The 17,409-nt window shown below is 36.8% G+C and overlaps 1 protein-coding gene across 4 annotated transcripts in view; it reads right to left on the reverse strand.

Moving 5' to 3' along the window:
• Window positions 1-17,409, reverse strand: part of RABGAP1L (RAB GTPase activating protein 1 like) — a 572,843-nt gene that overhangs the window by 123,535 nt on the left and 431,899 nt on the right. For 3 of the 4 annotated variants that reach the window (XM_037507999.2, XM_054693458.1, XM_054693457.1), the window contains one exon: window positions 9,775-9,903. In XM_037507999.2, the coding sequence (XP_037363896.2) occupies window positions 9,775-9,903 (129 nt within the window). Of the gene's footprint in view, window positions 1-6,781; window positions 7,352-9,774; window positions 9,904-17,409 lie in introns of those variants that run through there. The other variant, XM_054693459.1, reaches the window with a different exon arrangement.

The raw sequence follows: 17,409 nt of genomic DNA on the forward strand, positions 1-17,409 counted from the left end.
TGGGAGAATTTGAGAATTCTGATAAATATGGAAAAACTGTCATGTATTAGATGTTGGAGATACAGCTCAGGGTTACCTACTCAGATTCATGTTGAGAGAATGTTTTCAGAGAAACTGGGGAGAAATTGTAATTTTGTCTTTTATGGGTTAAATTGTGTGCTCCCAAAATTCACATATTGGAACCCAATGCTAGTACCTTGGAATAAAACTGTATCTGTTGACAAGGCCTTTACAGAGATAATTTAAAATGGAGTCATTAGGGTGGGTCATATCCAATATGGCTGAGGTCACTGAAGGACGAGTAGATAAGACACAGACAGATCGTGTGATGACCATGGGAGGACACAATGAGAAGTTGACCATCAGCAAAAGGTTCAGAAGAAACCAAACCTGCTGACACCTGATCTGAACTTTCATACTCCAAAACTTTGAGAAAATAAATCTCTGCGATATAGCCACATAAACTGCAATCTTTTGTTAGGATACCCGTAACAACTAATATAGAGATGAAACAGGACACACAAGAGACCCAGAACAAAAAAGCACTGCTATTTAGGAAACCCACTTAGTGAGAAATATCTGAATGTAGTGCAAGCTAGATCCTAAGGGCAAGAGATAACAGAGGATAATACAGTGCCTGCAAAAAGAATGAATGAACACTGCATAGAACACACTGATAAAAATGTTGAACTGGTGCCAAATTGAATATCTGAAGCTTCCTCTTGCCTCCAGTACATAACGAATACTGTTTTACAGTTTGTTATTTATACACCAAGTACACTTACATTAAAATAAACAAACAAATACACAAATATTTGAAAGAGGACATACGAATTACATATTATAATGATTTGGGTGGGAAGTGTTACTTATATTCATGGAAAAGGTTAGACATGAAAATAGCTCCCTCCCCCTGGTAATATCATTTGAAAGTCACCAAGCCAGAAGAATTTAAAAAAAATTATTGAAGTAACATTGCATTATAACATTATTTTCAGGCGTGAATCATCGTAAGTCAACATCTGTATATATTACATTAAGTTTTCTAATAAAAGTCCAGTCTATCCTTCACTATACAATTGACCCACACCCCTTCTTCCTTGTCTTTTGCTAACCACTAATTTGGACTTATTGTCTAAAGGTTTTTCTTCATTTATTTAATTTGTTTTGTTTTGTTTAATCTATATGTCACATATGAATTAAATAACAGTGTTTGTTTTACCCTCTCTGATTTATTTCACTAAGCATAATACCCTCTAGGTCTATCCATGCTTTTGCAAATGGCAGGATTCCATCTTTTTTCATAGCTGAGTAGTATTCCATTGTGTGTGTGTGTGTGTGTGTGTGTGTGTGTATATAAAGAAAATGGTATATATATCTATATATATATATATATATACCATTTTCTTTTTCCAAACATGTTGATAGGCATTTAGATTGTTTCTTGCTTTTATTATTGTATATAATGCTGCAATGAACAGGGAATACATAGATTTCTTTAAATTAGTGTTTTTGTATCCTTCTGATAAACCCAGATGTGGGATAAATGGTTCATATGGAATTTCCATTTTAATTTTTTGAGGAATCTCCATACTGATTTCCATAATGGCTGCACCAATTTACATTCCCACCAACAGGGTACAGGGTTTCCTTCTCTTCACATCCTGTCCAACACTTGGTGTTTATTGTCTTTATGATAATGGCCATTCTCACAGATGTGAGGTGATATCTTGTTGTTGTTTTGATTTGCATTTCCCTAATAATAAGAGATGATGAACATCTTTTCATGTTGGCCATCTGTATGTCTTTTTGGAGAAGTATTTATTCAGATCCTCTGCCCGTTTTTAAATCTGTTATTTTTGTTGTTGAGTTTTAGGAAGTCTTTATATATTTTGGATATTAATCTCTTATCAGATGTATGATATGCAAATATCTTCACCCATTCAATAGGATGTATTTCCACTTTAATGAAAGTTTCTTTTGCCATATCAAAAGAATTGACTAGAAAGGATGGCCCATTTAGTCACAACTATCAAGTAGAGCAGGGAATGTAATTTTCCCCTCAGCAGTTTGTCTGTTTTTAAGTGAAGCTTCAGGAAACTTGACAAACAATAGTTGGAGATATGTGAATAACACTTAAGTTTTTCACTATCTTTTCTGGGTTGCTATTTCCATTTACATGTTGTTTCTACTATTTCAAAAGAAATTTTTTCATGGGTGGAAGTGCCGAGAAGGAGGAAAAAAACATAATAGTAAAATATGTTCTCTATAATATTGATTAGATTCAGTTATTTGCCATTAAATGCTAAAGCTTTCTATGAGCTGAAGACAGAAGACCATGAATAACTAAATAAATAGAATTATATTTCATATTCCCTGGAATAGAGGAACTGACATATGAAACAGCTGTGGTAAAAGTGTTTGGAATACTAACCCCCCAGAATCCAATAATCTAGCTTTCAAAACCTAACCTATTCTAAACACCTAATATATTTAAATTGATTTCTATTGCTACCTAAAAAAAACAAAAAAGAAATTAAAGTATTTCCAGTGAACAGTAACAAGAGTACAAAGGAAGAGCATATCTATTTTTTTGCCCAAATCATATCTATCCCTAAACACAAACTATGACACACGCATTAAGTATAATCATGTTATACAATTTAAATAGTAAAGAAAGAAAGAAAATATCTAAGAAATGTGGATATAATTATAAACTGTTGTTGGGGGGCTTCCCCTGGTGGTGCAGCAGTTGAGCGCTGGGCTGCGAAGCTGCCCATAGCCTCTGCAGCACCAGTTCGATCCCTGGCCACCAGCGAGGGTCCCACATGGCTCACAGACCTCCCCTGCCGCACCCGCTGCTCCCCTCAGCAGTGTATTTTGTCAGTTTGCCTGTTCTGTTCCCCTCTCTGGCTCTGGTGAATTCTCTCACCCTCCCTTGCTTCTGACTGTACCCAGTACTTCTATAAATAAATAAATAAATCTTAAAAAAAAAAAAAACAGTTGTGGGAAAATTATTCATTACCAATGTTTTCAAATAGTGAAGATGAATTTTAACTTCATTGTTCAATACAGATAAACATAAATCATAATGACTGGATAAAAGGCAATTGGCAAAACACTGCAGAAAAGTATATGAAATATGAAATTCCCCCTTAAGAGCATAAATAGTCTTACTAAGTCTTTACATCATTAATGGGAGAGAATATTTGCAAGGAAAAGAAGAATAAAGTTTGAAAGAGGAAATACTAGTTGAAAAGGCAATTCTGAAGTTTTCTTTTTGCTGTTAATTCTATTTGTGGAATAGAATCTGTGGATAGTTGTCTGACAACATTATCCCAATTTTGGAATGCACATGAAAGGCATGTTGCTTTATTTTTATGATTCATTATTTTTCTAAAAAAAGGACTGAATATAAAATAATTTTTTGTAATTAAAAAACTAAAAGAAAATAATTTTTTTTGTGATTTATCTTTGTTTTTTTTGGGAGGGGGAGATTTTAAAGATTCATATATATTAGTTCATAGCACAATACCCATGTTCACCCATCAGGTTAATTTTAAAATGTCAATATGGCATTCTCCTTAATAAACTGAAAGAAAATGACTGGCAGGAGGAGGTATAATGGTATAAATGGAAAAAGGAGACAAATGCATTCCAGCTGATTAGGAACAGTAAGAAAAAAAAGCTGCATTTTCCAAATATGGAGGGTACTGATGCCTGTGTATCTGCAGCAATGGCCTGTCTCTCCACCTGTTACCAACTATTTCAGAGCACGTCCAACATTTAATGTTCCCTGCTAATTCCCACAACACATTATTTGTGTGACGCAAGATCAAATTGTATTAATCCTGTCTGGAATAAAACACAATAATGCCTCAAATCTGAGGTGCTCTGAGGATCATGAAAGTTAATAGAAGCCTCAAAGGAAAAAAGAGGGGAATATTTTGATATAGAAACTACCTCATTACTAATTTATTAATTATATCATTTCTGTATCTTATAACATAATCCATTTCCCCAGCAGAAGATTACAACATTTTAAACCAAGTATTCTGAATTGTGGTTCTTAATATACAGAGTTCCTTCATAGGAAAGGAACACGAGATGCAGTTCCAATAAAAATGAGCTCTTTCCATGGTGTACATGAGGCCATACATTTTTAGATGCATGGAGCTGACAAAAGCCTCTGTGTGGCCTCATTGCTAATTCAAAGAAAGTCTCTATTGGGAGATTACATTCTTGTTTATACATGGCAACAATGGCCAGAAATAAATAGCAAACAGTATGAAGAAACTAGAGGTAAATTGCTTTTAATACAAATGTTCTTTATAGTTTTGTTCTAGTGTGAAAAGTTATTTTCAGTTAAATTCAAATCCACGTTTACAAATATGGAGGTCTTAGAGAGAAAATATTACATTTTAAGATAAATGAATTTACCACTATCCCATTAAAAACATGATTTGTGAGAGGCAAGATCAGATTGTATTAATCCACTCTGGATAATTGCCCATCACAGCATATAGGTAACTGAGCTGGAGCAGAGCTTAGAATTTTCCGTAGTTACCATGGAAACATCTTGTTGGCTAACTTTCCAGAATGGTATATTAGAGGTGTGAGAGGAAGGTGCCAGGGCAGGAGTTCATTTTTAACCAAGAGGGCCCCACATGTATTTCCCTTGCTCTATTGCCTCTGTGCATCTTTGCATATTCCTTCAATATATTTCAAATCTCTTCATAGAGTAACATGGTAATTAATGATGGTGGCACTATTAGGAGGCAAAGAAGCAAATCATAAAATCTGGCCGTGGATGGTAAAATAACATTGGTAAGGTTTTGCTGCCACTAATTAACTCTAGTCAACAACTGAAAAAATTGAGCAAAGTATTATTTCGAATGTCACTAAGCTGTCATTGAAATATAAGTGTTTGGAGAAAAGATACTTCTTGGATAAGCACCAACAAGTCTTTTTTTTTTTTTTTAAATTTTCTAGAGGCATGTCTTATTTTATTTATTTATTTGTTTGTTTGTTTGTTTGGTTTATACATGCACTGGGTACAGTCAGAAGCGCGGGAGGGTGAGAGAATTCACCAGAGCCAGAGCGGGGAGCAGAGCAGGCAGAAGGACCGAAGTACACTGCTGAGGGGAGCAGCGGGCGGCAGAGAGGTCTGCGCGCCATGTGGGACCCTCCTCTGGTGGCCGGGGAGCAGCCGGGGATCGAACCGGCACCGCAGTGGCCGCGGGCAGCTTAGCAACCCAGCGCTCAACCGCTGCGCCACCGGGGAGGCCCCAACAAGTCTTTTATCATCCTCCTTCATAGAGTTCAACAATTCTTTGTACCTCTTTCCTATTCCCTTTTCTTGGAATATCTCAGTCCTCATTTGTCTTTACTTTCTTTTATACTAATTACACTCCATTATCTATACAGTCAACCATTTTCCTGCTACTATCAATAATTTTATTTCCCTGGTTTGTATGTTCCTGTTCACAGTGTAATTTCTACAAAGTTTCCTGAGTAAGAACCTTGAATATCTTCACTGACACTATTTTGCTATATTGATGATCACATTTAATCACTAGATCTGTTGATTGTATCTCTTGGCTATCTCTGGACTCTGTCCTTATTTCTCCGGGTGATAACAAAATGTCCTGGACTCTTCTCTCACCTGGATTACTGCAACTTTACCTAAACTGGTCTGTCACCAATAACTAATTTTTCCCCTTTTAATCCATTCTCCACACAGTAGCTAGAATAAACCTTTCTAAAACATAAATCTGAGCCTCCCTGGTGGCGCAAGGGGTTGAGCACCGCACTATAGAGCAATCCACAGCCTCTATAGCACAATTTCGATACTCAGCAGGCCAGAGAGAAACCACATAGCACAGCAGACCTCTCCCGTGGTACCCGCTGCTCCTCTCAGCAGTGTATTTCGGTTGGTCTGCCTGTTCTGTTCCCTGCTCTGTCTCTGGTGAATCCTCTCAGCCCCCACATCTCTGACCTGTACCCCAGCTCTTGTGTGCATAAATAAACGAATCTTTAATAAAGAAAAAAAAATAAATCTGGCCATGTTTATCTTCTATTTAAAACCCCTCACTGCTTCCCACTGTATAGTGTGGTTTACTTACACAGCTCTGCACCAGCTGTCTGGCTCCTGTTTACCTTAGTCTTTTTTTCCCTCTATTCCCTCATTCCCTGGTTTCTAATAATGAACTAAACTTAGGTTTTTGGAAATCCCACAATTTGTTACCTCTGGAGCTCTATGTATTCTCATAGAACATCCTTTTCCCCTGCCTCCATACACTCCTTAATTCCTGTTAATCCTTCAGGTCTCATCTTATCTCTTATTTCCTCTAAGAAGTTCTCTTGTGTAGTTCCTGGCATACAACAGGCATTCATCAAATGACCTTTCTTTCCTAATCCCCTTGTTTTCATTTAAGGTTAGATGTAGTTTGAATTTTGCTCAAGTTATTTTACTTTTAAAATACAAATGATGCTGATTTATATTTTAAAACATTGTTATGAAGGTCTACCAGCAAAACATTTTGAGTGACATGACAAGCTTTGCTATTAATGAGGTCAATCATAAATGTGGCATATGCAACATCATTTAAACCAGTGAGATCAGTGAAATCATTGTTTACTGAGTTTTTTAAACTAAGAGGAAAGTGATTCATTTTGTTGGGTAATTAAATGAGAACATGTACATTCAAAGAAAATACAACCATACATCAATACTAATTTTGAAAATATTTAAAATCCAAAATTTTTTATCACAACTCACAGAAATTCTATCCTTAATCATAAGCAGACAGTGAATGAGAAAATCCTAAGTCCAAGGGCTTTTGCCTATTTCAGGCCTGCAGTCACCTTTGCCTGTGAGTGCTTTGTCTAACACTTAGCCTTAGTCCCTAAGTCTATCATTGCCTAAAACTTCCTGTTGCTAGCACAGACTGCTGTAATAATGGTGTGATGACTCACATCCCTGCCACATACCCACCTCCCCCATTCAGTGTAATACCTCATTCTCCACAACCTTGCAGGGTTACAGTATCTCAGAATGGGGAAGGAAGGGGTGCTCTGAACAGTGAGCTGCTGTGAAGCTGACTGAGTAGGTTGTGACTTGCTTTTCTGTTTTGGGATTTTTTTTCTTGGGGGGAGGGGTGCAAAATGAAATACAATACAGAGAAAGAGAAAATGTCCTAGTGCCTCATATGTTGTCAGATTGAGCATCTTTCGGCCACACATATGTACAGTCAAGATCATGACGTAAAAGCTATTTCAAATGTAGATCCTAGTTTAAAAAACAATTTTAAAACTTTAGGATGGAGACCTAAGTTCTAGTCTAGCATGATTTCTGAGGAAAGTCTTTCTTCCTTCAATTTCACCTCATATCTGCCTCTCAATCACATTATAAATATAATTAAAGTGTACCATTTTAAATATCTAAGAAAAAGGTGCTCACTTTAGATAATGCAAAAATAAAAACAACTCTATTAGTACTCAAAAAAATTGTATCTATCTATTACTACTCAAATAAGTAACCCTGTTGTATGCAGCACTTTCTTTGAAATTGCTTCCTAACATTTTTGTTTCTGTAGCTCTCAGATCCCATATTTCCAGTTTGATAATTGTTAGTTATTTCCATCCTCTGAAGAACTTCATTAATTATATCGGGGGAGGGGGGGAAAGCTCTTCCTGTAAGTTTTGTATTTTAGGATCACTTTCCTGGGTTTTTCACTCTCAATAATTTTTTATCGCCTCTAGATTTCCCTTGAAAACATTTAACTATCCACCTTACCTGTACTTCTTAATTCTCTACTCTTTTATTTGTAGAAATGAGTGTTTTATTTTAATGGAATCCTACAGCATTGTCCTGGTTTACAGTACCTCTCACTGACAGCTCTGCAGCAACTAGCTGGCTGAGGTCTATATCTCAAACTTACCACCTACAACATTCAATCAAACATACAGCGACCGCTGGAATGCATTATTAGTCTGTAGACAACTGTGGCTTATGCACAGTCATTGGGCCCAGTCAAAAAAAGAATCATCCCTGAAGACCATAAAAGCCTGCCTTCTAGATGAAGACTTCAGAAATTTGTCTTTTTTAATCTTTGGGAAATTATCTGTTTGAAAATAGAGTTCATTTGAAAAAAATATAATTTTTTCTGCTTGGTTACTTTCAGCATTGAATTGTACATTTAGAATTTACATTTAGAATGTACTTTAAAATAGGTTAAAATTAAAAACGAAAGCATTATACCAAAAAAGTGTAACAGTGGGTACAGTGCTTAACTCAATGAAGTCTGTGTCTAAGTACATTTTAAGTAATAACATTAATAAGTTGATGATAGTTTCATCTTTGAGTTTTTTTAGTTCAAAATCTGTTTAATCACCTTGACTCCTCCTTTCTTCCCACACCCATGTTTAATAACAACAAAATCCTATTGGTTCTCTTCCAAATAGCTTCATCTCTAACTCCATCTCCACAGTTACCATCCTGGCTCAATCTATCATCATTTCTCAATAGGATTACTGCAAAACTTCCTCATCTATCTCTCCACATCTACTTTTACCTACCTAAGGTCTGTTCTCAACACAGTAGCCACAGGATCCGTTAAAACCTCCGAGAGATCCTACCACTCTTCTACTCAGAACTCTGCAAGGACTCTCCATTTCATTCAAAGTGAAGTCTAAATGCTTACAATGGCTTATGTTTTCTGGCTTCTTATGGCCTAATTTCCTTTCTTTTATTCTTATTATTACTCTCTTATTAATCCTATTACTTCACTTGAACTACATTGGCTTTCTTGCTTTTCCTCAAACCCACTAGGCATAAGCCAGCTTCAGAGCCTTTGAACTAGCTGTTGCCTCGGCTTGAATACTTTTCATCAGACACCTCTATGACTAACCATCTCCTTCATCTCAGTGAATCTATTCTGACTTATACCAACTGAAACCTTCCCTCTCCCCAGGAACCCAATCTTATCTTGCTCCTACTTTTTCTTTTTTCATAGCTATTTATCACATACTAACATATTAAGTACATTTTTATTAAGTTGATTGTTCACTGTTTTCCTCTACAAGAGTGCAAATTTCAAAATGTAGGAAACAAATTTGTATTTATGGCATTAGGTAAGGGAAGTTTAGATAAGAAAATATATTCCAGAGGTACAAGAATTAACATCAGCAAATTGGCTCCAAATTTTGTTTAAAACGTACTTTCCTACCTTGATACAGCAACTTTCTGAGCAGAGATTTCAATTTCAAATTAACATAAATTTGTTTATCTTTTTCAGACACTTGATAAGAAGCAGTATATCCATAGACATTTCACAGGTGTGGGACAGAGAAGGGCAGATCAAGACTCAAAGCTTTCCAAGTCCCTTACAGAAAGGAAAGCACTGCCTATACAGGCTCTTGCTTTGTCCCAAATAATCTTAAAACAGATGGCAAAAGCTAAATACCAAGTCTGCTGTCATGGAAACCACTATCACCGCAGTTCACTCAGAGCCCCACCTCTAAGATAAATGATTTTCTTTGCATTGTTACAATCTGAAGCTGCCAACTTTTAGTCTAAGTCCTAGTAGGAGGTACAGTTACCATACATATACCAGCTTGACAAAATAAATCTGTGAGACTCTTGTTCAGACACAATATCACCTGAAACATTGTTAAGAATTAGCAATACATAGAGAACAGATTTTATGTAATTTACCATGTTATTCTGCATTCAAGTTCTACTTTAATTATATATAAATTTGCACATCTTACCTTAATATTGCAAGCCTGCTCCATCAATCTTCTTGCATTTTCCTCAGCCCTGTATCTCTTTGGAAGCTGAACTCTGAAGAACTTTAAAGCACCTTCAAAATCAGCCTGCAGAAGATCTTCCTTTGAGGTCTGCAAAATATTCACCAAGAATTATCATTATATTTTAGCCTGCACTCAGGACAAATACATTGCAATTTATTTTTTCTATTTCCCTAAACATTCATTTACACATAAGATCTAGGTTAGTTGCAAAACTTTTAAGAAGAGACTTCTAACCTCTTTACTCGAAGATGAAATCACTCACCATGAATCTTCAAAGCAATATAAGAATTAATTAATAGGCTAACTCACTCAATTTCTATTACCTGAAGATTAGAATGGTGGATCTTGGCAAACCTAACCAAGTTATAGAGCTGAGAAAAGAAAAATGTCAGAAAAGGAAAAAATTTGAACTCTGGGAGCAATCTTTGATTTTAACTTCATGGGCATTTTACACATATTATTACAAGGTTGACTGAAAACGCAGGTATGTAACCAAATCACATCAGCTACATAAAAAACCTGAAGGGAAGAGGGCTTTTCAACTAATGACAGCAGCTCAAGTGAAGAAAGTAAGAAATTGATTCCACATCTTCAAGAATGCTATGATAAAAGCAAATGAAGCAAACCGTTTAACTACTGAACTTCTTTCAAAAGCTATTATTTGTAAAATTTACCTCTTTAAAAAATAACTATCATTTGGAAATAAATACATCCGTGCACAGAGAAAAGACTGAAAGGAAATAAAATCCAACATTTTTGGGGATAGTGGCACTATAGGTTGTTGGTTTCTTTATAGTTAGCTATCTTTTTTCCAATAAAGATTTGTAGTGAGACAAATATTTTCATAAATAACTAAGCAATCTTTGGCAAACAGTATGATAGATATTATAAAGACTCAGGTAGACTAAGCATACAGAAATAAAAAAAAAATCAGATGTTTTCAGAGTCAGAACTTAATAGTTCTGTAACACAATTATAATAATTTTATTACATCATCAGTAATAAAATTAAAATTGCTAGTTCATAATGTCACTTTATTTAAATGTGAAGCTGATTGATCTTCAAGACTGCACTGAAAACATAAGGAGGTGAAAGCGCTCATAATATGGACTAAGTTACTGTCATTGTTACAGGGCAGGACCACTCTGTTACATCACCACCTAGTCCACACCATTGCCATTTCTCAAGTAGCCACTGCCACAAACCTCTAACTGGTTATCCTGTTTCTGCTCTTGTTCCCCACAATTTACTTTCCTTACAGCAGCCAAATGAAACTCTTTCAGACCATGACGCCTTTCTGTGTAAAGCCTTCCAATGGTTTCTACTGTGCGCATAATAAAATATTTTCTAATGCCCACAAGATTCTGTATGATCTGGGACTCCCTGGCTTTCCCTCCAACCTCATATCTAACCACATCTCCCTTCTGGTTCTCAAGTTCCAGGCACATTGGCTTTCTTTCTATTTTTTGGATACATTAAGTTCATTCCTCACAGAAGGCTGCTGCCTGGAATATTCTCCTCCTAGGCCTTCATAAAGATTTTGTGATCTAAAAATTATCTCAAATGTAAGATCTGAGTGAGGTCCTTTCCAAGCACTTAAATTCTTCTTTCCTTCCTTAGTGAAAAAAATCAAGTCATTTCCCACCAACTCATTTTCCAGTTTTACATCCGGCCTTATCTTGTGGTTGCTGTATCCACATTGACAAGAATAATGCCCAGAATCCAGTAGGCACTCAAATACAATTTACTGAAGGATGAATTAAACTCTTTATATATTTTTTCTCCAATCTTCCCCTCGTTGAACATAAACATGCAGAATGAAATATTAATTCACACATTAGGCATTTCCACAAGGGATTTGATTGGCTCAACTTTACATCCACAAATTAGTAGTCAGACAAATAGAGCTGGGAAGTGAAAAAAAAAAAAAAACCAAAAAACTTCAGTTGATCTCAGATTTGTTTCCTCCCTCAAAGATATTCACATATGCTAACATAAGTGATAAAGACAATGTTTAGCAGGACAGAGTGCTATCAACTCACCTCAGTTGGAAAAGGCAGTTACTGAGAACAACTTCAGCCCAAAGCAGGGACTCTCCAACTAAAATATCAATTACGAATTACTGGGAAAGCATCAAACTGCCAGATACACCAGACAAACCACATCTCTGGTTTTCCTTTTTCTCTGGTAGTACTGGTTCTGATGATCAGTTCTCTGATAATTGTTGGAAAAATTCAATACAAGCTGCTTATGTGGTTTTGGAGAAACAGGATTAGCAGTTTCTCTCACTATTTAAAAGCCTCTGAGGGTACCTCTTCTATTTTCAGTGAACTAGTTACCTGGTAACAGGTGCCCCCAAATGGCAGGGGCAGTTACATAATTTTCTAATATTTCTCAAAGCCAAATTTTAAAACTACTCTCTGAGTTATACAAAAACAGTATGGTTAAGAAAAATGATGAATAATCATATACGCTATTGACATTTAACCTCAGATCACAGGCAAGTTGACAGAGACACAGCAGAGGAGGCTGTATTCTCAGAAGAGGAGCAACAGGTTGCTCACGTCGGGGTGGAGCTGAAGCCCAACTCAGGTTGAGTCTCTGGAAAGCATTATTCAGAGTGCCCTGTGATTGTCCTTTCCAAAACCACTGATGTTAATGATGGTTCAGATTGCATGGCTGCCCAACTCATTAAACCCTCAAGAGAGGAGCTCTGATTACCATGGAGCAGAGAAGCTCTGGTAGACAAAAGTATGGAAACTGCATCTTATTTAATGCTCTAACTTCAACCTTTAAAAAGTACTTTGCACATTAAAGGTACTAGCATCCTGCTCTCATTGACATGTTGAATTCCTCAAAGCTGGCAATTAAGTTTTTTTTTTTAAGAGTAGTTTTTTTTTTTAAGATTTATTTATTTATTTTACAAACACTGGGTACAGTCAGAAGCGCAAGAGGGTGAGAGAATTCACCAGAGCAGGGAGCAGAACAAGCGGAAGGACCGAAGTACACTGCAGCTGGCGGCAGGAGAGGCGGCTGGGGATCGAACTGGTGCTGCAGAGGCTGCGGGCAGCTTAGCAACCCAGCTTCGCAACCCAGCTCTCAACTGCTGAGCCACCGGGGAGGCCCTGGCAATTAAGTTTTAAGAGTGTATATTCTTCTCATTGATTGAAATAAAACTAATTTCAGTTAAAATGCCAGTAAACAAAAAACACATTAGCAAAAATCTTGCTTGCCATTGTTTTAGAAGGCAGCTTGCAGTCTTACTTTGATTCTGCTGGATTTTTTCCTTCAATTTTCTATTTTTAAAAGATGTCCATAATTATTAAGCATAACCTAAAAAAACTTTCATATGTCATAAGCAGGTTGTAAACTTATAGGACTACATCTCCATTGTCTGACAATTGTATTTAAGAGCTTCTCCCTCCACAAATGAGGAATAGATACTTGTTCTGAAATAATTCATATGCCTCAATAAGAATTAATCAGAGGGCCTCCCCGGTGGCGCAGCGGTTGAGTACTGGGTTGCAAAGCTGCCCGCAGCCTCTGCAGCACCAGTTCAATCCCTGGCTGCTCCCCAGCCACCGGAGGAGGGTCCCACATGGCATGCAGAGCTCTCCTGCCACCCGCTGCTCCCCTCAGCAGTGTACTTCAGTCCTTCTGCCTGCTCTGCTCCCCGCTCTGGCTCTGGTGAATTCTCTCACCCTCCCACGCTTCTGACTGTACCCAGTGCTTGTATGTATAAATAAATAAATAAATAAATATACAAAAAAAGAGAATTAATCAGAAAGTTGTCTGGTTTTCGAACAAAGACAACACACAAAAAGAAAACTACAGGCCAATGTCTCTAATGAACACTGATGCAAAAGTCCTCAATAAAATTTTAGCTAACAGAATCCAACAATGTATCCATAAGATAATACACCACGACCAAGTAGGATTTATTCCAGGGACACAAGGATGGTTCAACATGCAAAAATCATTCAGTGTAATCCAACACATCAACAAAAAGAAATATAAAAACCATATAATAATATCAATAGATGCTGAGAAAGCTTTCCACAAAATACAACACCCATTTATGATAAAGGCCCCTGAAATTCTTGGGATACAAAGAACATACCTCAACATCATAAAGGCTATATATGACAAGCCCATAGCCAATATCATTCCCAATAGTGAAAAGTTAAAAGCATTTCCATTAAGATCTGGAACAAGACAAGGATATCCACTCTCACCACTGCTTTTCAATATAATGCTGAAAGTCCTAACCAGAGCAATAAGACAAGAGAAAGACATACAAGGAATCCAAATACGGAAGGAAGAAGTTAAACTATCACTCTTTGCAGATGATATGAAAATATACATAGAGAACCCCAAAAACTCCACAGAAAAACTAATCAAATTAATCAATCAGTTTAGTAAAGTAGCAGGATACAAAATCAACACACAAAAATAGTGGCCTTCCTATACACAAACAATAGATCTGAAGAAGAAATCAAGAAAACCCTCCCTTTATTATTGAAACAAAGAAAATTAAATACTGGGAATAAATCTAACAAAAGAGGTAAAGGACCTATACAAAGAAAACTATAAAGCACTGTTAAAAGAAATAGAAGAAGACACAAAGAAATGGAAAGACATCCCTTGTTCATGGATTGGAAGAATTAACATCATCAAAATGGCCATCCTACCAAAAGCAATTTACAGATTCAATGCTATTCCAATAAAAATTTCAATGACATTCTTCAAAGAAATGGAACAAATATTGACAAAATTCATATGGAACCACCAAAAAACCCAAATAGCCAAAGCTCTCCTGAAAAAAGAGAAGGGAATGGAGGCATCACACTCCCAGATCTCAAACTACACTACAAAATCATAATAATCAAAACTACATGGTATTGGAACAAGAACAGACACACGGACCAATGGAACCAGAATAGAAATTCCAGATATAAACCCACAGATTTACAGTCAACCAATCTTTGACAAAAGAGCAAAGAATATGCAATGGAGCAAAGAAAGTTTGTTCAATAAATGGTGCTGGGAGGGGCCTCCCTGGTGGCGCAAGGGGTTAAGCACAGCACTATGAATCAGTCCGCAGCCTCTGCAGCACAAGTTTGATCCCCAGCCGCCAGGCAGCAAACCACATGTTACAGCCGGCCTCTCCTGACTGGCCCGTTGCTCCCCTCAGCAGTGTATTTCAGTCAATCTGCCTGTTCTGTTTCCACTCTCTCTCTGGTTAATCCTCTCACTCCCACCCCCCACCCCACCACCGCATCTCTGGCCTGTACCCCAGCTCTTATATGAATAAATGAATAAATAAATGAAACTTTAAAAAAAATAAATGGTGCTGGGAAACTGGATCACTACATGCAAAAGAATGAAGCTTGACTACTACCTAACACCATGCACAAAAACCAACCCAAAATGGACATAAGACCTGAAACCATAAAATACATAGAAGGAAGTATAGATGAAACACTACATGATATGCACATCAAAGACATCTTTACAGACACATCAGCCAAAGCAGTGATAGTGAAGGCAAAGATAAACAGCTGGGACTAAATCAAGAGCTTCTGCACAGCAAAAGAGACAATAACCAAGATGAGACTCAACAAAAACAAAGAAAATAATCCAGTCAAAAAATGGGCAGAAAAGCTAAAAAGAAACTTCTCTGAAGAGGAAATGCAAATGGCCAACAGGCATATGAAAAAATGTTCAACATCACTTGTAATCAGGGAAATGCAAATCAAAACTACAATGAGATACCATCTTACACCAGTGAGAATGGCACGTATTAAAAAAACTAACTACAAAAAATGTTGGCGAGGATGTGGAGAAAAAAGGAACTCTCCGGCACTGCTGCTAGGAGTGCAAACTGGTCCAACCACTATGGAAAGATGTGTGGAGATTCCTCAACTTACTAAAGATTGAGCTTCCATATGATCCAGCAATTCCACTCCTTGGTATTTACCCAAAGGACACAGAAACATTAATTCAAAAGGGCACCTTCCCCCCTATGTTTATAGCAGCACTATTTACAATAGCTAAGCTATGGAAACAATCCAAATGCCCAAAAATAGATGATTGGATCAAGAAGATGTGGTACATATACACAATGGAATATTACTCAGCAATCAAAAAGATAAGCTCATGCAATTTGCAGCAACATGGATGGAGCTGGAAGGGATCATGCTCAGCAAAAATGGCCAGAAAGAAAAAGAAAGCTACCAGATGGTCTCACTCACAGCAGGAATTTAGAAAACCTAAACAAGGGACCAGGAAAAAACCTAATTCTAATAAAGTAAAAATCAAAATCAACAAGCAACTATAAACCAGAGACACACTACAGTGGGGGAAGGAGGGAGTAGGATCAAAACAAGGGGGGTGGGAATTGTATGGGGACTACAACCAAGATGAAATGTCTGTCTTTCAGCAGACATTGTACAAAAATGAAAAATGATGTAAAAAATGTATAAAAATAATATATATATATATATATAATAAAGAAAGAAGGAAAGAAAGTTGTCTGGTTTTTTAAAAAAATATTTTTTAGCACCTCCCCATATTTTTTAGGGCACAGTGGGTTGAGCACAGCGCTGTGAAGCTGTCCGCAGCCTCTGCAGCACGGGTTCAATTCCCGGCCAGCCAGGGAGATTCCCACATGACATGGCAGACCTCTCCTGTTGCATCCGCTGCTCCCCTCAGCAGTGTATTTCAGTTGTCTGCCTGTTCTACTCCCCACTCTGGTGAATCCTCTCACCCTCCCGCACCTCTGGCCTGTACCCCAGCTCTTGTATAAAAATAAGTAAATCTTAAAAAAAAATTTTTTAAATCACAACATAAAATTTATTTGTGTGGTATTTATATTACCTGTATGGTCATGCATTTTTTTACTGATTACATATCTACTACTCAAAAAGATGAGAATATTTTTTTAAAACCCTAACAGGCTTCACCACCCACAGATAAACATAACTAACATTTTGTTACATTACTTACAGTCTTTTCCCCTGTTCCTATATATACATTCACATATATTTAACAGAATTTGAATCATGTTATGCATATAGTTTTGTGAAATGCATATTCTTTATAAATGTCTAGCATTAGTGCAATAATATTTGTCTGAAAAATAAATAGTGGTGCTTTCTATGAAACTAAAACATGGCTTGAAATCAGAGCCACAGGACCAGTTATCACACACACTAATTAGTAGTGACTTGGCTAGGCGAAGGTTAAATTAACTAGTGGTTATAACTAAGCTAATGATTGCTTGAATGTTAATCCTATACCCTAACAATGAGAAGCTTAACACAGGAATGAGTGGATCAAGAAGATGTTGTATATATACACAATGGAATACTATTAAGCAATGGAAAAAGATAAATTCATGCCATTCACAACAACATGAGTGGAGCTGGAAGGGATTATGCTCAGTGAAACAAGCCAGAAGGAAAAAGAAAAATATCAGGTGGTTTCACTTATAGGAGGAATGCAGGGAAAACAAATAAGGGACCAGGAAAAAAAATTACAATTGATTAAAAAACAAAATTAACAGGCAACTATTAATCAGAGACACTCTGC

The sequence above is a fragment of the Talpa occidentalis genome, unplaced genomic scaffold (assembly GCF_014898055.3).
Source record: "Talpa occidentalis isolate TD23 unplaced genomic scaffold, MPIMG_talOcc4v2.1 talOcc4.12, whole genome shotgun sequence".
NCBI classification, from domain to species: Eukaryota; Metazoa; Chordata; class Mammalia; order Eulipotyphla; family Talpidae; genus Talpa; species Talpa occidentalis.